At 40.1% G+C, this 22742-nt stretch overlaps 1 protein-coding gene across 7 annotated transcripts in view; it reads right to left on the reverse strand.

Moving 5' to 3' along the window:
* The window catches only part of ST18 (ST18 C2H2C-type zinc finger transcription factor), a 394399-nt gene that overhangs the window by 18069 nt on the left and 353588 nt on the right, over positions 1–22742 (reverse strand). For 3 of the 7 annotated variants that reach the window (XM_089678414.1, XM_089678412.1, XM_089678415.1), the window contains 5 exons: positions 22567–22629; positions 22403–22483; positions 9232–9453; positions 7062–7150; positions 1451–1557 (listed from right to left, as the gene is read on the reverse strand). In XM_089678414.1, the coding sequence (XP_089534540.1) occupies positions 1451–1557; positions 7062–7150; positions 9232–9453; positions 22403–22483; positions 22567–22629 (562 nt within the window). The remainder of the gene's footprint in view (positions 1–1450; positions 1558–7061; positions 7151–9231; positions 9454–22402; positions 22484–22566; positions 22630–22742) is intronic. The other 4 variants (XR_016312880.1, XM_089678417.1, XM_089678413.1 and 1 more) reach the window with 3 other exon arrangements.

The raw sequence follows: 22742 nt of genomic DNA on the forward strand, positions 1-22742 counted from the left end.
GGCTTTTGGCATACTGCAGTCGACTCTTCTTATTCTTTGGAGACAGCAAGGGGGTACGCCTGGGAGTTCTGGCACGGAGGCCTTCATTACGCAGTGTGCGTCTTATTGTCTGGGCTGAAACTTCTGTACCCACATCTGACAAATCTTTTCTCAGTTCCTCAGCAGTCACACGGGGACTTCTCTCCACTCTACGCTTCAGGTAGCGCACAGCAGTCGAAGTCAGCATCTTCTTTCTGCCACGACCAGGTAGCGTTTCAACAGTGCCCTTTGCCTTGAATTTGCGAATGATGCTTCCTAAGGTGTCTCTTGGTATGTTTAACATCTTTGCAATCTTCTTATAGCCATTGCCCTTCCTGTGAAGAGAAATCACCTCTTCTCTTGTCTTCCTGGACCATTCTCTTGCCTTCACCATGTTTGTAACCACACCAGTAAATGTCTAGAAGGAGCTGAGTATCACAGTCATTTTAAAGCTGCCTAATTGGTGCTTATTATGCTTGATTGCTGCTCGGTGACATCCACAGGTGTTTTCAATACCTGATGGAAAGCACCTGTATGAACCTCTGTTCTTCAGAGTGGTAGTCTTTAAGGGGTTGAATAATTGTGGCAATGAAGAAACCACATAAGAACCATTTACTACTGTATTACATAAACAATTGATGTCATTTTAGTTGCATTTGGGTAGTTACAACGTCCTTGTAGGATTTGATTCTGAATACAATTCCAAATGTACACTATAGTCCCTAAACCCCTTTACAGCATTGGGGGTTGAATAATTTTGGACACAACTGTACATACGGAGACGTTTTGACCTTCTGACCAAAATACAAGAGAACTGATATTTCTTCTATTTTCTTATTCTCCACATAATCATTTGATAATCACTATGGTGGCTATAATGTTCCAGATTTTCAAGATTGTTATTTTATTTTATTTTTTTTTACTTGAAGGTCTACGTCTACAAACAAAATGCTAAAATTAGCGAAGTCACTTCATGAGAACACATCCATGCATCCAGCCAAATTTTATTCTGTGTTTGATTGTACTGAGGGGTCAAAACCTTTGCCTGGTCTTTATTGTGTTTCTGATGAGTCTCCTTGTTTCTTGTCTCAGAGAACAACAAAAAAGAGCAAATTTTTCCAAATTGAGGAAAATCTTAATTTTTTGAATGGTCACTAGAATGGGGGTCGCCATTTGGATATTGTCCATTATTGCCTGTTAACAGTAACAGCTGTCAATAATTTAATCTCCTCTCACTTTTTCTCTTGGTCACAACTATAGGAAGTGAGGGTAAATCTCCCCAACAGGGAGAGAGACAGCAGATAAACAAGGAAAAGTGCTGACTGGAGTTCTACTCTATTAAAAAAAAAATGGCTCGACCACAGCAATTTTTTTGTATGCATAATTTGTGATTTGAATAGAAGTGTAAACAGAAGGACTGAAATATTCTAACCTGGGTTTGAAGTTTCATCATATCAGCTTCTATCTTCAAATTTGATTCATTCAGTTCTTTGATCTCTTCATCTAAATTCCTGATATCATCCCCATTCTCTATGCCTGCTGGGTACATTAACACATTTATATTTATGAACAGTTGTTTTCAGGGTGATGCCAGTGTTCAGATGTATAGTATAACATCAATGGAATGTGGGAAGTGAGCTTGGTATAACTACATTTAAAAAATATAATTTAAGGGCTTTAATATAATCAATCATTCAGTAGATTCATAAGTTCAGCTGAAGCTAATATTAATTAAAAATTGTGTTTCATAAAATTTAATATGGCATTAACAAAGATAGGAGAAGATAGCTTGAACTTAAATATTTCCAGAAAATAAGAAATTACATTTTATCGTCCTTTTTATTCCTTCCAACATTTTTTATTCTGTTTTTGATGACATTCACTGTTACAGGTGCATTAATATAGGAAGCATAACCTATATCAAACTATATTTATTGATCTTGTTATAAAGGAATCAGTTAAAGCTGTGTTTCACATATAAAATAAATAGGGATGGTTTCTTCATATCTCTTCGTTAAGACATATTGGCGGTTTTCTTGAACCCATAAATCACTAAATCATAATAAAGCTAGCCATGGGCTTGATTTACCAAACATGATATATATATATATATATATATTTATATATTTTATTTTTATTTTTTTTGCAGAGGCCCTAGAGAATAAAATGGTGGGTGTTGCAATTTTTTCTGTCACATGGTTTTTATTGAGCAATTTTTCGAATGCACATTTAAAAAAATAATACACTTTAATGAAATTTAATGAAAAACAACACAACATCTAACCCAATTTTTGGTAAAATATAAAGATGATGTTATGCTGAGTAAAGAGATACCTAACATGTCATTCCTGCAGACATGCCCAATCCGATGTCTAAAGTGGTTCTAAAGATTAAAATTTTTCTTGAAATCATAAACACATCATACTTACCTGCTCTATGCAATGGTTTTATACAGGACATTCCTGATTTTCTTCTTGGGTCCCCCGCCCTTGTCAAGTGACCAAAGAGCAAGCTGCTTGCTCTGGGGGGAACTCGTGCTTGCTCGGTCCCAAGTCGGCTCTGTGTGTTTATGGGACACAGAGAGCATGGCTCAGTCCCCCCCCTCCCACTCCTTCCTCAATGGCTCCCACTTCTGTGTCTTAGCCAATGAGGAGAGACAGACCCAGGAGAGCCACTGCTCTTGTGCATATTGCTGGATCAGGATTGGGTTCAGGTAAGTATTAAGGGGGTTGCGGGGGTACTGCACACTGAAGGTTTTCACTGTGCACATCACTGGATCAAGATCGGGTTCAAGTAGGTATTAAGGGGGCTATGGGGGTGCTGCACACTGAAGGTTTTTACCTTCATGCATAAAATGCATGAAGGTAAAAAACCTTCACCATTTATAACCAATTTAATATTAATCAGTTGTAGGCAGTAATTGTGATTTTTGGTCACTTAATGGTGTCATGAGAAATTAACCAGTTCAGCAAGTTAAAGTAACCTTTTAAAGTTAAGCTGTTTGGCATGTACTCACTATAAAGCTTCTCACCTTACCATCCATGTTACTTTAATCCTTTTTAGAGTTTGAAAGCTTCCTAAGGACTTATCTTTAGGACCAAGCACTTTCCTGTGGAGGTGTTCCTAAAATTATGTAACTACTGAGTTCCAGACTGTTGGTATTTACATAGGAACTTTTGGGGGCATAAGTGGCACATAGAAGAGGGTTATTGTACCTTCAATTCATGGTGTCTAATGTATGTTATACAGTATATAATTTAACCTTTTTTAAAAGTGCAAATATACTTTGATTAGGAGCTCAAGGCAGTAAGTAAAACAATTCACTAAACTGCTAATACCATCTAACAATCAATGCAACTTTGCTAGTTAGAATGTCTCAATGTAACATCTGATTTTACATTTGACCTAACTTTATATACTCCTTTTTAAAGCAGATTATTAATTTTTTTACAATACTTATAGGTTAGACTATAGGTTCTAGCCAGATTTTTTGTGCTGTGCTAATGTCTGCTGCTATGGCATGTGGAGGTTACAATGGCCTCAGGTAGACTGGGGTTTTCGGGAAAGACTATGGGGTTTTAGGAAATGCCTCTTGTCCACTGCTGTATACCTTTTTAAAGTAAATAAACTAAAATGAATATGGTAACCATTATGGATGAGTGTACCCCATACATTGTTGGAATTCATTTTTCCCTATTGTATTTAGATGAAAGCTGACAACTATAGTAATTTACTAATGGGGTCTCAACAAATAGTGGAAACTTACTGCCCTCCTTGTGTATCTATTAGCTACTAAGTATGATAGGCATCCAGACTGACCAGCAGATGCAGAGGGTAGGAGGGGTGGGCCAGAGGAAGATCATATCAACTTTGGTTTCAATTTTCACCTTCCTAGATCTCTCCGGAAATAATATTTACTGACACCTACAGATGCCAGATCTATATGTCTAAGATGATATGTTCTATTCAAGGTGTGAAAAATAAACTCAACCAAGCCAGTGTAATGGGATAAATGGGAGTAAGTTGTATAGCTATAGACACATTGTGATCGATACATTTTACACAGCAATTCACATGTAACCTTGATTCAAAACATCAAAATGCCATGCTAATGTTGATGTCATGCATGCATAGTATTATTTATATTTTCATTTAAATTCCTGTAGTTTTAATTGATTTTTCCTTGTGAATTGTTTTTATATTCTCTTTATTTTTATTTTTTGTTGCCATATTTTGTTTGTCATACTTCTCTCATAACTGTCATAGTCCATGAATGAAAATGTAGAAAGCACTGCTGCTGATCTGCCATGTCCAAACCCCGTCATGTCATAACCATATGTCCATGCCACTGGGGAGCAATAAAATAGTTTTTTTTCCAGCTCTGCATTAGTGAATTAAAAGGGTGATCAATTTTTTCAATTTTTGATTCATGCCAGAGGGTGTTTTTTCTATGCCTCTGAGATTGAGCTCCAAGGCCTATACAACTTTTTTTTTAGGTTTTCCAAAGGGCTTCCACTTCCTATGTTGAACTGTTTTAAATTTTGTTTTATATTATAGAAAAAGCAAGTATAGGGGTGAAATACAAAAAGGTCAAATATGGGTGGGGAAAGAGCTAGCAACTATAATAAGGAGAACTTGTCACCAAAGTCCCCAGGTTATATAGGAAGTCAGTGGTTAACTTGAGCCAGCAGATCCTACTTATAACTGAATAATCACCAATATATGGACTGATCCTTGAAGCATTTACAGTATTTCTTTGTGTTGTACTTAATATTTTATCCTAAGTGAAGCTAGGTTACAAATTGTATAGCAGATAAAAATAATGTAAAACTCAGTTTTACTTTTTAAAAGCATGCTGGCTTTGTCCAATAATTAGCAGAAAGTAATTTTTTTTTGTCTGTATTCGATTTCTGAAACTACATCAAGAAGCTCCATAAAGCCAGGAGCCTTGAATAGACCTGTGCACAAATACAGAGGATGACGGTTTATAATGGATGGAGCAGGGTGAATTTTGTATCTGAGTGTACAAGACACTGTGAGCTTAGATTTCTTTCAGAATCAAAATATACTAAAAGTTATTCTGGAGATTAACTAGATAAAACAAATCTTAAATCAGTAACTCTCTAAATATCCTTGTTGATGAGCTTAGCCTCTGTGAAGGATCCATGCTGATTCACCGCAGTCAAATCTATAAGAAATTATTTGCTTAGCTTACTGGATCACTAACAGAAACTGATGAATTTTAAAGATCTGCTGAAAGGGGATATGGGGAGAAGGAGCATTTTAAAGGAGAAACACCATGAATGAAATAATTCTCCTGCTTTTCACAACCCCTCAAAATGTTCATTATCTTGCTGTCCTGCTGATGTTCCAGTTTTATTACTGTGTGAGGCAAGAATCAGAACAAGCATGCATCTAATGCAGTTAGGACTCCCTAAGACTCATGGGTCTTATTTATATCGGAGAGTAGATGCTGCTATTTGCTTTTAGTTGGACACCACAGCATTTACTTCAAGGAGTACTTTGGAGTTCTGTCTGCATTATAATGCAGAAATAACTTCATAAGTGGAAGAGAGGCCAGCCACCTGAATTTGACACGTCACATAGTTACATAGTTGCATAGTTAGTTTACCTGAAAAAAGACACAAGTCCATCTAGTTCAACCATAAAAGGGGAATTTTTATTTTATTTTATTTTTTTTTATCCTATACTCACAGTTGATCCAGAGGAAGGCTAAAAAGCCCAGCAAAGCATGATGCAATTTGCTCCTGCAGGGGAAAAAAAATCCTTCCTGATCTCCCAAGAGGAAATCAGATATTCCCTGGATCAACTTTACCTATAAATGCTAGTATCAGTTATATTCTGTGTATCTAGGAAAGAATCCAGGCCTTTTTTAAAGCAATCTACTGAGCTGTCCAGAACCAACTCTTGAGGCAGTCTATTCCACATTTTCACAGCTCTCACTGCGAAGAAACATTTCCATATTTGGAGATTAAATCTCTTTCCCTCCAGACGTAAAGAGTGCCCCCTTGTCCTCTGTGATGACCTTAAGGTAAATAACTCTACACCGAGTTCACTATATGGACCACTTACTGTATGTATTTATACATGTTGATCATATCCCCCCTTAATCTCCTCTTCTCAAGAGACAATAAATTAAGTTCTTCTAATTGATCAAGCTCTTTGACTTTTTGCTATTTCTTTTTCATTCATTCTTTAGAATGAGTGGCACCCCAACTTGGAACCCTGCAGCAAGGAGCATGTAATACACATTTGTATTTGTAAGTAGCAGTATGGCCACAGTAAGTGCATATCTGCTGCTTTTTTTTTGAAGGGCCTAAGTAGTGAATTGTCACCTTCAGAATGGAGTCAGAAATGTCAGCTCATGTATTTCTCTTAGGAAAGATTCCCTATTTATTTTGTTTATAAAGGTATCAACAGTTTAGAGGAGTGCTCCTTTAAATGCTGACTGTTGAATTAAAATATATATTGAGTATTTTGCAATTTTTAAGTGAAGGCTGTTTGCTTTTCCCCTCCCAAACACATTTGTTTACTTCTAGTTAGATTTTCAGTAGCTATGCAAAGATCTTAATTAATACACCAAACAGTCTAATTGCTGAATATTATTAGTACAGCTTTTTTAGGCAAGCGATCGCATTTAATTATTTTTGGAGAGTCTATTGATCATTATGCCCCTGGACTCCGAGGCTTATAAAAATCAGCACTCTGTTAAGGATTTCAATGAGTGGAAGTAACTTTGAAAACATGAACATGTGGAAAACTGTGAAATACAGGATTTGATATTTCTTGTACGGGTTATACCAGTTACCTTTGAAAATCCTTTTAGAGCCCTAGGCAAAGCATTGAAGTGGACTCATGATATATTACAAAAAGCCACGCAAATGTCAGAAATCATATTCACTTGGAGAAATGCATTTATTTTGCTTTCATGTTTGAATGAAACATTTATGCGTATCAAAGACAAGGGTGTATTTAGATTAGTTGCGGCAGCCTTTCATAAACATTGATAAACAGCACCTTACCTCCGCTTGTCTTCAGCTTTACACTCATTAGTTCCTCTGATGTTTTTCCCTTTTTTATAGCTTGTGCATTTAACGGGCATCCAGATAAACTGTAAATCATGCAAGAGAAAATATTTAGTGTTAGCTTATCAAATTTCCTAAATTGTTTTTAAAAATGCAGTGATTTGGAAATGAACAACAGTGGCAAAACTATATGGGTTACATTGGGTGCAGCAACATTTATTTTGCCCATGGAAACCTGTAAGCAAGTTTGCTCTGTTAAGTGCTGCCCCTTTTACTTACCATAGAGAAGAAGAATAGTAATCAGGGCAGGTTACAAACTGATTGCTTCTGATGAGGAGATGGTCACTTAAAGGAGAAGTAGGATCAAAGCTCTTTTGGTCCTTCTTCTCCTGGGGATCACAGGAGTGCATTTTGTTCTGCACTCCTGTTACCCGTATTCAGCTGACAGTGGGCTAAAGCCCTCTGTTGGCTGACATCACTCAGCTGGTCCAGGGTCTGAAGAGATCCCAACTTTAATGTCGGGACCAGCAACTGGCTCAGCCTCTCATTGAGCCACTGAGAGGCTGAGCTAACCACTCCCACCCCCTCTCCTGCCTGGTTCTCCAGTGAGTGCTGGAGGGGCATAGCAGAGTCACTGAAGACCAAGAACTGAGCAATCAGTGGTCTTTTATAGCTCAGTTCTTAGTGTAGGCAGCTGGAGACAGATACAGCATTAGATAGATGCTGCAGCCACCTGAGTATAAATGTTTCTTTTTTTTAATCCTGAACTTCTCTTTTAAGGCTGCAAAATAATTAAGAGATCAAGAGGAGTTTATATTTAATTGGTTTGGCTACCAGCCTCATCTGGTTGAGAGGGTCATCAGGAGCTGGCACAAGCACTGAAATGGGGTGTAAATAATTCTCTCCCTCTCATTCTAGTGATATTAAAGGTTAATTTTCTGAAAATAAAAATAACAAACATATCATACTTACCTGATCTGTGCAATGGTTTTTCACTGAGCAGCCCTGATCCTCTTCTTTTCAGGTCCCCCTCCAGCATGCCTGGCTTCTCCCCCTTGGCCCGTACCCCCAATAGCAAGGCGCTTGCTATGGGGGCACTTGCTATGGGGGCACTGGTGCATACTCACTCCCAAGCCCTGCTTATGTGTCCATAAGACACAAAGAGCAGGGGCTCAGCCATGTCCCTTAATCTTTTCTCATTGGCTCACTGACTGTGATTGACAGCAGTGGGAGCCAATGGCTCCTGCTGCTATGTCTCAGCCAATGAGCAGATAGAGACCCGGGACAGCTGAGGCTCCCGTGTACATCGCTGGATCGACAGGGGGCTCAAGTGGTTATTGGGGGGGGGGGGGGGGGAGCAGCACATTGAAGATATGAATGCATGAAGGTAAAAAACCTTCAGTCTTTACAACCACTTTAAACCTTCTGTTTCTTCTTTTGGGCAATAATCACCCTATGGTAATTCTACTTCTGGAGTGCTATAAGCATTATTGAGTTAGAGTCTGATCTGGTGTGCTTCCCTGGTAGTTGTTACTACATGCGTAACACAGCATACTCAAACGCTGACAGGCAGGGAGAAGCAGTTATGACATTTTTGTTTCTTAAGTTTAAATCAGGTTTAGAGTCTTTTGAGATCAGCTTGTGCTTTGCTTCTATTTCTTCATGCAAGCCAATGTGAGTGTATATTAAGCATGAAAATCACATCTCAAACACCCATATAACATTAACCCAAATGCTTATGGATTGAACCAGACAAAAAAGCAAAATGTTTTGTGCTTACACTATAAATTGTGTAATATGAATATGAATATGAAATACAAATTATAGCTGATTGATAAATGCTTTTCATACCAGGGGCTCTAACATGTTTTTGGGCACTATACATTTTTATTAAACTAATGATCAAGAGTTACCTTTGTTACTGCTGTGGTAAATCCAACACCTACTATAGTAAAAAATTTGGATTGACTTCCATCACATACACACCTGTACTTGCCTCCAGCCATAGATGCACCATCTGTGGAACCTTATATGATGATATTCTTATTATGGTGCTGAACAGAATTAATCACAGACAGCATAGAGGACTTGCAATAGGAGACTACCTTATATTTTTATGGTAGAAACAATAGCATAAAAATTGCAAAATGGAAAAAAATTAAATTACCTTCGGTGAGTGACAAAGACATTATTGACATGGCCCAGCCCATTGCAGCCTGGAAGTGGACAATGTGGCAGCTCCTGCTTATTCTGTTTCCAAGTCAGTGATGCACCATTCAGAGAGCTGTCCTTCTGCCTTTTTGCAGCCAAGGGGCAACCAGAAGCACTTCGATGAGATGTGTATTTCCCAGATATATGTCCCTGGCCCTCACAGCCTGCAACTGGACACCTGTTCAAACAGGTAATGATAGCATTATTGTAGATCCTTCTATCAAACATAACACTTTACATGCTCAGAACAATTCTCAGTAATTTATTACAGTTAATTTAATGAACAATATGTCTTCAGTAGAAGAGTTCCAGTAATATTTCTTTTATTTCTCTGTACAAAATGTTCTGGCCTTATCTAATTTTAGCCCAGCTGTTTTGTACTTGACCACAACATGTGTATTCAAAGATTATTTTTTTACTTTCACACTTTTTAACTTAGGCAGAACATACATTGTGCATGAACTGTAGACAAGACAACTTCGTATTCTGTATCAATGTTCTACAAAAAGAATAAAAAACATCCAGAAGGAACAGATATTATTTATTAAAGCTTATTAAAGCTCCCATGCCCGCCTCCAGGATTTCTCCAGGACATCACCTATCCTCTGGAACTCCCTACCCCAATCCATCAGACCTACTCCTACTCTCCTCTCCTTTAGGCACACCCTGAAAACCCACCTCTTCAGGGAATCCTACCGCACCCCCTGCTAATTGCCGACCTCCTCCACTCTTCCTACCACTCCATTCCCCACAGCTATCTCCTCCTGTACCACTATCCCTTCCCTCCTAGATTGTAAGCTCGAAAGAGCAGGGCCCTCAAACCCCTCGTGTATCACATTGTATTGTTTTTGTACTATCGCATGTTCTGTCTCCCTTTGTAATGTACAGCGCTGAGCGAACTGTTGGCGCGTCATAAATACTGTATAATAATAATAAAAAAGCTGAACTCTGGGCAGAAATGTTTTAACAGTATCTTGGATGGCAACAAAATTACAGCCAAAGTAACTAGGGATAAAAGTAACAAAGGGAATTGTCATTCAAGTTTAAAATACCAAAATGAGACAGGTACTGATAGCAAAGGACAGATCAGTGCAAAAAGCTGCATATGATATATCAATGTACAATGCACATAAACTCAGAGTAGAATAGTAAAATATTAAAATATTCAGGCTATCCGCAGGTATCAAGACACAACATATAAAGGAGGGGAGGGAAGGAAAGGGAAAGAGAAAAGAGAGAAGAACAAAAGGGGGAAAGGGGGGGGGAGGCAGAGAAGGTGATCATGTGGTGATCAGAATAGGGCAGTTCACCAAAGTAATAGCAGTAGGTCATAGCGCTAGGTCTCTGACCTTGACCCAGGCTCCCCATATTTTTTTCTAATTTCATGGGGCAGTTACGACCCAGATACATGAGTTTATATAGTGGCAACACTTGGTTATCCAAAGTATGCCACTGTTGCAGTGTTGGGGGAGTATCTGGCTTCTATATAAGAAGAATAGATTTCCTAGCATAATACAATGCATAAAACAAAAACAATCTTTTGTAATGGGTAGTATTTAATATATCACAGATGCCTAAGAAGAGGATTAATGGGTCCTAAGGTACCACCAATGCACTTAAGGCACTCAGGTCTGATACCACCTCGCTCCAAAAAGATTGTATAGTAGGACAAGACCAGACCATGTGTACAAAGATACCAACATACCTCTTACATTTAGGAATTGTGGGATCTAGCGTAGGGTATATCAAAGAGAGACGTTGGGGAGAATAATATACCCTATGTAGAAGTTTAAGTTGAATCCATCTATCCCTAAAGGGCAGAAATGTTTTTAATATCTATAATGGTGCTTTCTAACCTTGGACAAATGTGGTTGTGCGTGCATTGATAGGTATATTGAACATGAGATATGCATTTTTATTCTTCAGCTTTGCAGAGCGGAATCACCTGTACATTTGTTTGTTAGACTGGAATAGGGCTTTTAAAGCAATAAATGCAAATTCAGTTAGTAACAGAAGTTTGTTTCATCTGCTTAGCACAAAGATGTATTAAAAAGAGAGTAAACTATGTAAAAAATGGAGAGGTGGTCATGTGGAAAAAAGAAAATGTGAGAAACAATTAAAATTCAGTTCTGTGAATAGTAAATGCACAGTAGCAACAAAGCACGTGAAACACCCTTTCAGGCTTTTGCAATGTGGGAAAGTACTCTTAATAGATCACCAATGCTTTGCCATTCCTGACACTACAATAACAGCTGATGGTATAACATGATATGTATGATATTGTCAGGAAGATCAAGTGCGTGGTCATGCCCAAAGATCTGTGTATTAATACAGCCCATGACCCAATATACGAGGTTATGGCAATGCACATTCATGTGAACATACATTCAGTGGCATTGATGCCAAACAATTTATTTAAAGCCTAGAACATGGAGGAGAAGTTGTTGAGTGACTGTCAGCTTCTGTGACTTTTGACCAGACAAGTATCCTGCTATCCTGTGTTTGACTTAGCTTGCCTTCTGATTATGCTGTGTCTAGATCCCCTGTTTCTGACCGTGGATTTGTTTCCTGTTGCCCTCTGTGAGCTGTTTCAGTACTTCTGCTTCTCATTTGATAGTTATTATGGCCTGGCTTCTGACCTTGCTTTTGCCTTTTGATTTGGTATCTTTGCTGCCCAGTTGTGGCTGACTCTGGATCATTTTGACTATGGCTCTGCTGCCTGCTCATGCAAGTTCTTTTGCTCTACCTGTGTACCAACTGTTGCACCCTCCTAGTTAGCTAGATGATTTTTTTGTAGATAGAAGGCTGGGTAGCAGCCAGGGAGAAATAGTCATAGAGTCAAATTTGGATCAGGGCTGAGAGGCTCCTCAGATCAGCTCACTGATACCTCCCCCTGCTGTAGATACTTGAAGAAGTCTCTAGAACTCAGTGGGCAGGGGTGAGGAGGAGCTGGTCTGTAATGTTAAGGGATCCTGGCCAATCCCCAAGCAGGAGGCTTGGCATGGGGTCAGGACAGCCCTTAACCACTTCCAGACCGGACACTTTTACCCCCTTCCTGACCAGGGCAATTTTCAGCTTTTAGCGCTATCACACTTTGAATGACAATTGCGCGGTCATGCAACACTGTACCCAAATGAATTTTTTACCATTTTTTTTAGATAGATAAAGCTTTATTTTGGTGGTATTTATTCACCACTGGGATTTGTATTTTTTTTGCTATGAAAATGAAATGTCCAAAAAATTTTTAAAAAAGTTTTTTTTATAAAATTTTGCAAATAAATAATATTTCATCATACATCTTAGCCAAAATTTATTCCGTTATCTTTTTAGTAAAAAAAAAAAAATCCAAATTAGTTCATAAGCAAAAATTATAATTTTTAAACATTTTTTTTTACATTTTTATTTTATTTTTTTATATTATTATTTTTTATTTTTATTTTTTTTTTACATACTGTCACCCTAGCAGTACAGTGTCACCATGGTGACACTGTACTACTTGTGAGGGGTGATAAAGATTTTTTTTTTTTACACTGATTGCTTTTACACCCATATAGGATGTAAAAGCAATCATTTCTCTTTCTCTCTGTGTGCATTCCTGCACTCATTGAGAAATACAGAGTGAGCTGTGATTGGTCACAGCTTGTCACATGGTACAAGGCTTTTGTGAATAGCCTTGTACCATGTGACCTCTGTGATCATTCACAGATTTCACACATAGTAAGCAATGATGTCAGAAGTGACATCTTGCTTACTACTTTGCATGTAATCACTGATTGGCCAATCAGTGATCACATGATCGGGACCTCGTACAGAGGTCCTGTCCGACGATCGGTGTTTCACTGTGTCCGGAGGACACAGCGGGCACCGGATCGCGGTGCTGCGCGCTCCCAGGGAGCGCGCACAAGCAGGGTGCGGGGAGGCCGTTTATAGACGGCCACCCGACCCTGTTGTGCCACCGTCCGGCCGTTTATATACAACAGCCGGTCGGGAAGTGGTTAAGAGTGACTGAGCCTGCTCAGTAGCAGGAGAGCTCTAGTGGAAGATGGGGTGAGGATCCTGGGAGGGGATCTAGGAGAGGGGCCTGCCTACAGGTAGAGGAGCTTAAATGGAGCATCTCTCATCCTCAATCATCCCCAGAGAGAGGACAGCCTGGGAAGCAGAGAAGGAGCCAGCCCAGCATAAGGCCTGAAGGCAGCCACCAACCCACAAGCTTGCAGGAGAAGACTGAGTGAGTTATCCCACACACCATGGGCCAGATAAGGGGAAAGGGCATTCTGGTGGGAAACCTGACTAGCCCCCATCTGGGACTGCTGATTCTAAAGTGGTAGATTCTGGGCCCCCTTGCCCAAGCATTCTCTCAGGCAGCTGGGTGAAGATGAGATTTCATCTGGGGTCGGAGCAGGTACACCAGGAGAGGCTGGATAGCTCTCCAAGAAGAGGATTATTGTCTAATGGACTTGTACAGTTGTTAAGGAGTGTGTCCTCAGCTTACAGTTACCCTGGGCATCCCATACACCCCTCTGCCACATCCAAGTTCAATACCTCTTAATAATCCAATAAACCCCCCCAAAAAACAAGCTCAAGGACTGTTTACTGTCTCCTGTGTGCAAGGTCTGAAGGAAATGCCTGTTGCCTCGCTGTGCAGGACTATAGTGGGACCCAAATCTCTGGTGAGTCCTAAGGGAGTAGTGCTACACTCTTCCCAAGTTTCATTCTGAGGATACACAGCATCCTGGGTGCCGGAGGTAGCAGAGCATGATCATTGTGTTGTTACATAGCAGTAATACAATGATTATGCTCCACCAAATGGTTGCTGGGAATATATTGTTTTTCTTTCAGACCCTCTAGGGGGAGCTCTGTTGAAGGCACTAGGTAAACAGCACCGGAGCTGAACTCCTGTTTATGAGGACAGTAGGACGCTGTTCGCCCTACAATGTGTGTCACGGTGTGCCTTCACCCTCCCCCCTTGCCGTGTCCTCATCCTACACAGCCTCGAAAGCCAGGCTGTGCAGGATGGACAGAGGGGAACCCCCGCCAGGAGACCCCAGCAGCAGGCCGCCAAGGTGTCTCCGTGCGCCCCAGGCGGGCACGAGGCGTTCCCGCACTCTGCACCCACCGGAGACAAAGGCCGTGCTCCCTCAGCGTGGCCCAAGTCAAGAGGGCCTGCCTCGTTGTCCTGGCAATGCGGCGCTGGGCCGGCCATTGCCGGGGCAACACGGAAGCGTCCCAGGAGCTTTAAAAAGGCCAGCGTGAGAGCCGGCCGGTCTCTTTCTCCCACTGCTGTCCCTGGGGCCACCGCTGTCGTGGGAGGTACGGGTGGGGACCGGGCCTCAGCAGCCATCCCCGCTGTGCACTCTGCAGACCCCCAAAAGGTCCGGACTGTAGCCCTCCGCAATACCCCAGGGTTGGGATTACCGGCTGCCCTCCGCTGAATGCCCCAGGGTGGGAGCCTCCGCAGCCATCCCCGCTGAGCACTCTGCATGAACCCCCCTCCTCAAGGTCAGACCCCACAGCCATGACTCCCGCTGTTGTTCCTAGCTGCTTCGAGGGCCCCTGCCTGCTGATCTCTGGGCCCCTGGAGAAGCTGGCCGCTGTGAGGGTCACTGTCCATTGCTGAGGGTCCCTGAGAAGCCGTCCTGTCTGCTGATCATTGGGCCCCTGGGAAGCCACCCTGCCTGCAGATTGCTGGGCCCCTGGGAAGCTGTCCTGCCTGCTAACCACTACTGTCCCAAGAAAAGCTGGCCGCTGTGAGGGCCGCCGTCCATTGCTAAGGGTCCCTGGGAAGCCGTCCTGTCTGTTGATCATTGGGCCCCTGGGAAGCTGCCCTGCCAGCTGATTGCTGGACCCCTGGGAATCCGTCCTGCCTGCTGACCGCTCTGACCGCTTTCATACATTATAGATAATCCCGACAATATATTGTCTCTTCACTCAATTTATGAACATAGTACACGATACAATCCATCAGTTTGTTTGTGCAGTGTCCTCTGACCTAATAGAGCTGAGGTGGGACTTATTCAGATTTGCCTCCTTGCCTGGGCCTCTGATAGTTTTACGCCCCCTTTCTATGGGCTTATTCTGGTAAATAATAAATTTAAGAACTGTATACATACATTTGGACAGAATATATTATGGGTTAATAATGTATGTTTTTATACTCAGAGACATTCATCTCTAGCTCCTGTAAAATGTATAAAATCCAAGAAACGTGTCGAGCTTTCAAGAATCTGAATTTGTAATATTTATTATATTTGAGATATAATGCAAGTTTAATGTGGTTTATAGACACCAAACTGATGAAAATGTTATATTTTAAACTGATTTTTTGTAGGAATAAACTGTATATTTTAAAAGAACTATTTTGTTGTGCCTGCAAAATCCCACCATGTCAAAAGTTTTGTTTGGTCTATTTATAATAAATATTGCATAGCCATTCATCCAGAAAATCTGCATGTACATTTGTTCTGTGTAAATTGAACAAAAACGATTGTTCTTAAGGCTATATTCTCTTAAAAACAGTTCATTGTGGGCATAATATACCACTGGTTACATAATTTTTCTGATTCCTTCTAGCGTTCTCTAGAATTTTTACATTACCATACATCTTGTGGTATTTTACTACTGCCCATATAAAAAAACTCTTTTGTTCACTACAGAAATAGCCTAATATCATTTGTTTTTGCCCAATTCGCACAGAATGAATCTACATGCAGATTCGCTGGACAAATGGCTATATACATTTTTTAAACAGATTCCTAAGTGTGATGTTAAAATTTGGGAGTGGGATGATATCACAGATATTCTCTTAATTCAGTGATATTGTACATATTTTATTAGTACAAACTTGGAGATCAAAGGAACTAACACCGAACCACTAACAACTGTCTGACATGTTTTGCAGGCATGTGTGCTTATAAGGGTGGACAACACCTCTTGGCTGTAAAACTCATCAGGAAAAGAAGAGATTTTTACACACTGGGCTCCACTCTTTTTTAAAAAAATGTATCCCTTCTGTAAGTACACATATTGAGCTAGGGGCAGATGCACAATTGTATGTCCTGGTTGCACAGAGCCACCTATGGACCAACACAATGGTTAAATGAGGCCTACTTGTGGCAGCCACGCAGTGTGGACTCATCACAATCGGGCTGATGCACCAGTGTAGGAAACCATAATCCTAACCCAACCACCAGAACCAGCTGTTCCATATAACATATGGCCATTTCAGGAGGCAATGACCAATAATACCTCAATAAATTGAGAAACAAGAATAAGGAACACAGAAAAATAATAAACACTGAACAACATAATTCATCTAGGACCTTTTCAGTGTGCTTCCTGCCAACAGGATAAGCTACTGTTTATTGTCCAAATAGTAGTTTATTACTGTATTTTCTCCCTTTTATTTGATAGTAAACAGTCAAATTCCTATATGTTAGATGTCTTTCTTATATTCTTGAAATTTTTATCCTTTATACATATTTCTATGCACTGCCTACCTAGGGAAATTAAAAGCTACCATATTGCCAGACAGGAGTCTGTGTGTGTATATGGCTGTCTAATAGACCAGTCAGCTGACAAGCTGCATTTGATGACAGCCAACCTAAGACATGTGCCTAGTGTGTGCATGGGCATGCCAAGATTCTAACTTGTAGGATTCTAAATTGTAAGATAGCTTGGGGAATCCCAGAAGTGTGTAGAAATCACTAGTCTGCTAGTCTGCTCCACAACACTTAGAATGTTGTGGAGAATGAATCAGTTGTATGCTGGATTTGTATCTACCTTTGTGTGTCCAGCCAACTAACTTTGGGTGAGTCTCTCTCCAGTGACAGCCAGCATTATATAGGCTGTGATGACTGTATTACAGCTGGTATTGTCTTCCCATTTTTCCTCCACCAAACAAGGTCCTTGTCTTGGTCAGCAAGTTGGAATGGGCATGCTTCCTTAACACTAAGTTATAGCCCAACTCCAGGCAAAAAAAAGGAAAGAAATTGTGCCCCAGCAGTTTAAAAAAAAAAGATCAAAAAAGCAGCTCTGACTGTATTATTATACAGTATTTATATAGCGCCAATAGTTCGCTCAGCGCTGTACATTACAAAGGGGGACAGAACATGTGACAGAACAACAACAATACAATGCAAAACATGAGGAGATCGAGGGCCCTGCTCTTTCGAGCTTACAATCTAGGAGGGAGGGGATGGTGGCACAGGAGGAGATAGCTGTGGGGGATGGGGTGGTAGGAAGAGTGGAGGAGGTCGGCAAGTTAGCAGGGGGTGGGGTAGGCTTCCCTGAAGAGATGGGTTTTCAGGGTGCGCCTAAAGGAGAGGAGAGTAGGTAATAATCTGATGGGTTGGGGCAGGGAGTTCCAGAGGATGGGTGACACCCTGGAGAAGTCCTGGAGGTGGGCATGGGAGGAGGAGACCAGGGAACTACAGAGAAGGAGGTCTTGTGAGGACTATAATACTAACCTGCTCTATGATACTATCCATCACGGTAATTTTTTCACTACTAGGCAGGGTTTTTTTTTCTCAGAGTCTCAGGGAATAGGTGCAGGAACTCTCCCTTTCAAAGTCAGCCTTGTCTCTGCCTCTACCCACATGTTCCTTGTTTTTAAACCCCTACCACCTCCCAGTACTGCCTTTTAGAGAATACAGAACCAAGTATCATTTTGTGGTGCTAAATAATTTGTATGGAATTTGTTAATAACAATATAAACAGTAAAATAGAACCCTCTCAGCCAGCAACAATAGACCCCCAGCAACAATAGATCCCCCAGTAACAATGGATTTGCCCTCAGCTAGCAACAACAGACCCCTCCTTCAACAGTAGATCCCTTCCACCAACAGTTGACACCGCCCAGCAACATAAGACCCACTCCAAGCGACAATCAATCTCCCCCACGTTCCCACTGAAAAAAAGCCCTGCTACAAGGTGTCCTCATTCTTCTGGGATGAATGAAGATGTCAAGTGGGGTTACTATGGTGGGCTGGGAGGGGGGAGCCTAGTGTTGTGCACTAAATTGTCTATTACATGTTTTTCCCATCTTTTCAGTACTTATTAATGCTGAATGCTATAGAAAGTACAGAGGAAGCGCTCACAAGTGATTGCAACTCATATCGTTAATAGAAAAATTCTAAATACAAAATCTTTTCAAACATATATCAAGTAACATTCTTTATATAATTAGTGCAAATAAAAGCCCCTTTATTGTTACTTCACCGCCACTCATATCCAAAAATAAAGCTGTGCATTTCAACCCACCATCTATGGAAAGCAGCTCATTGTTATGATATGACCGCTATTTATAGGAAGGTCAAAAAATGCTTTAAATCGCCAACATTGTGACTCAGGAAGTCAGAATCTTCGGCTCATTAAAAAACATAGGAACATCTGCCACTTTTATTCATCTAGAAATCATTTGTTGCAATATGCATCAGAAGAGAAAGCAAATTCCTCATAGTGAAAAACCACTTTGCAAACTTTATTTATTTCATAGATAAACTCACATTGAAAAGGTGCCAAATAGACTCTATTATATGTACATGGAAAACATATTGTGTAGAATGCATCTCAATTGTAATACCACTAGGGCAGCACAGTGGCTAAATGGTTAGCACTAGGGTCGTTGGTTCGAATCCCAGCCACGGCACCTCCTGCCTGGAGTTTGCATGTTCTCCCTGTGCCTGCGTGGGTTTCCTCCCACACGCCAAAGACATGCTGGTAGGTGAATTGGATCCTGTCTAAATTGTCCCTAGTATGTGTATGTATGAATGTAGCACATACAGTACACACTTAACCCTTTGATCGCCCCAGATGTTAACCTCTTCATGCCCAGTGTCAGTATAGTGTCAGTGCTTTTTATTAGCACTGATCACTGTATTAGTGTCACTGGGAATGTCAATGACAGTTAGTCAGTTCCCCCCCAGTGTCAGAATGCCTGCCGCAGTCCCACAGTCTTGCTAAAAGTAGCTGATTGCTGCCATTATTAGTATTAAAAAAAAAATTCCATTATATACCACTATTTGTAGATGCTATGACGTTAATGTAAACCAATTAGTTTACACATATTGGGTTTTTTATTTAGCAAAGACATGTAGCAGAATACATTTTGGTCTACATTTTATGATACAATATGAAAATAATAAATAAGAATAATAAATAGGAAATATTGTTTTTTTTTTCAAAATTGTTGGGTATTTTTTTGTTTATAGTGCAAAAAATTAAAAATGCAGAGGCGATCAAATACCACCAAAAGAAAGCTCCATTTGTGGAAAAAAAAGGACATACATTTCATTTGGGTGCAGCATTGCATGACCGCGCAATTGTCAGTTAAAGTAACACAGCGCTGTATCACACAAAATGGCCTTGTCAGGAAGGGGGGTAAATCCTCTGGAGGGCAAGTGGTTAATGAAATCAAAGGATATACCTTCTGGTCCTCTGGGTTGGAGTCTCTACACATTAACAGACCTATAAAAATGTTCCCCGCCTATATACTTATGCAAAAAAAAGGACAAAGCTAAACAATTGCAGCATGTCACAGCTGTAGCAACAGCTGCAGGTGCTGTGTAAGATTTAAAGCAACCAGCACTCTGCTACACTATGCTATGCTTCTTGTTGCTTTTCTTGAGGGTTATCCCTGTAAAGTGGCAGAGAGATGGGAATGAGATGTGGGACCCCTAGTTGAGGATCAGTGGGAAACAGTACTGAAATTGATTCCACTGAGTTCCCTTTGATGTTTTCCAGAGCTCTCACAGCTATACATACTTCTGTGTACTCATTATATACCTTTGAGACTTTTTCAAATTGGAATATTGAAGAATCCGCTGTGTGGAAAATGCAATAGAGATCTGATTCACCTGCTTTGATGATTTCCTAAGCTCCATAGACATTGGGTGGAGGTTATTAAAACTTTGAATACAGTATTTCAAAGCAGTATTCAATCTGACCCAAAGCAGTGTATACTGGGAATTTTAGATGATCTTGAGGTACAGCAGCATACCAGAGAGGCCAGCTCTTTTCCAAGCTTTTAAACTTCTTTTGCAACACTGGAAGGCAGCTAATCCCTCTACCCATATAGAGTGGGCTAGACACATGTATGACTTGAATTAATGTATATGTCAACATAGAGGTTGTCCTAATATACAGTATTTGAGAAAGCATGATCAAACTGGTTGGACACTTCTGGTTTATGTCCACTTGACTTGGCTACAGGGAGAATTGTGTAATACTTACTGGAAGCACTTGAAATCGATGTATAGTTCTTAAGAAACACAGACCCATGGTTTATGTACAATATTTTGGTAATGCTGAGATAACCTTGATAGCATCTACACTACCTCAGTCTTATAGCTGCAATTCTTTACCATCTTTCTTTTTTTACTGCCTATTTTTACAAACTGTATTATTGTTCGGCTGCTCTGGAGCTACTCAATAAAAGTTCATTCTGATTTATAGAAAAAGAAAAAAGAGGACATTTCACCGCATTCATTACGTTCTGGGGCAAATTCCCTTGGAAAGTGAACAAGCTATTTACCTTTAGTAAATCAACCTCCATTGCAACATATCATTTCTGTATGAATCAGAGGCAGATGAGTTCCAAATTACCATTTGAGTCTACCATTTTGTCATCGTGAGTCACATCTTTTGTGGCTTCAGGTGTTTTTTTTGTAAGTTTATTAGAAATAGAAGTGATATTATAATGGTGAGCTGCTTTACATAGGTGATAGGTTTAAATGAACAGATGTATTTTTGGACACAAGTGGTAGTGAAACAAGATTAAAAGAACTTTTATGAGGAGTGATACTGATCAGATAGGTTACTTGTTATATTATTGAAAAGATTAAATTTTTTTGTTTTAGGATTTAAGGATTTTTGTATTGATGATATGAGTTATACTTGTGAGCATGTTTTCTTTTGTTTGGACTATATATGGGTTTCTTGTAAAATATTTGAGGCAGCAGCTATTTTTTCACTTATAGTTTTTCTTAAAGGTGTACACACACATGCAAGCAAAGTCCAACCTCTCTACACAACCATGTCCTTTCCACCTTTAACCACTTAAGGACCACCCACCCATAATGTGCTGTGGGTGGGTGGTCTGTACAGGCACAACGACGTGCCTGTACATTGCTGGCCTCTTCCAGGTACAGGGCGTGCGTGTGCCCCCACCCACCGACTCCTGCTGTGATTATACACCTGGGACCTACTTATTGGCTGTTTTCAATCACAGCCCAGAGCCCTGTGTTGACAAACAACACAGGGATCTGTACAGAGGGAATAATCTCTTTGCATCTTCTCCCTGCAAAACGAGGAGAAAGAGCAAAGAGATTTTTAGCAAAAAGCAGTGCATAATACATTCATTAACACTTTTTAGGTACACACTTGTGTTGCCCCAAGATGTTAACCCCTTCCCAGCCAGTGTAATTAGTATAGTGACAGTGTATAGTATTATCCCTGATCACTGTATAAGTGTCACTGGTGATGTCAGTGTCAGTCAGTTCCCATCAAGTGTCAGTTAGTGTCAGATTGCCCGCTGCACTATCACAGTCCCACTATAGGTTGCTGATCACCACCATTAGCAGTATAAAAAAAAATTCCAGTGTATATACCATAGTTGTAGACATTATAACTTTTACAAAAAACAATCAATATACACTTATTGGGTTTTTGTTTTACCAAAAACAGAATACATTTTGGCCTAAATTCATGAAGAAATTAAATTTAAAATAAAAATTTATTGGATATGTTTTTATAGCAGAAAGACAAAAATATTGTTTTTTTCAAATATGTTCAATTTTTACTCATTCATATAATAAAAAATAAAATAACCAGTGGTGATCAAATACCATCAAAATAAAGCTCTATTTGTGTAAAAAATATTTACAAAGTTTACTTGGGTACAGCATTGCAGGACCTCACAATTACCAGTTAAAGTAACATAAGCTAAATAGCAGAAAATGGCCTGGTAATGAAGGGGGTAACACTTTCTGGGGCTGAAGTGGTTAACAGGATTTGCAACAGAGGGACTGGAGAAAGGAAAGAGAGAATATTCCAGAACACCATTCTCATCACTCTTAAATATGAACAAGAAAAAAAAAGATATTAAAACCATTATAAATATGTTTGCTTACTTAAGTTCTGGGTCTTCTTTATCTTCTTTGCTTGGAAATGCCTTGACCCCACTTTTTCTGGCTCTTGGACACCCTGATAAACTATGGAAGTAATTAACATAATAAATATGTATATATAACAACCGATTGGTAGATTAAATCATGCACCTAGTTATGTATTTTACCTTCTGTGAGATGCATAATTTCCAGTAACATGTCCAGATCCATCACAGCCTGGTGTTGGACACCTGAAGAAATAATAATCATCACTTGTTCCATTTGCTTAACCGAATCCATACCGGGAACTTTTACCCCATTCCCTCCCAGGCCATTTTTCAGGTCTCAGCGCTCTCACACTTTG

Source organism: Staurois parvus, unplaced genomic scaffold (assembly GCF_062004578.1).
Source record: "Staurois parvus isolate SC_StPar_1 unplaced genomic scaffold, SC_StPar_1.0 ptg000205l, whole genome shotgun sequence".
Lineage (NCBI taxonomy): Eukaryota > Metazoa > Chordata > Amphibia > Anura > Ranidae > Staurois > Staurois parvus.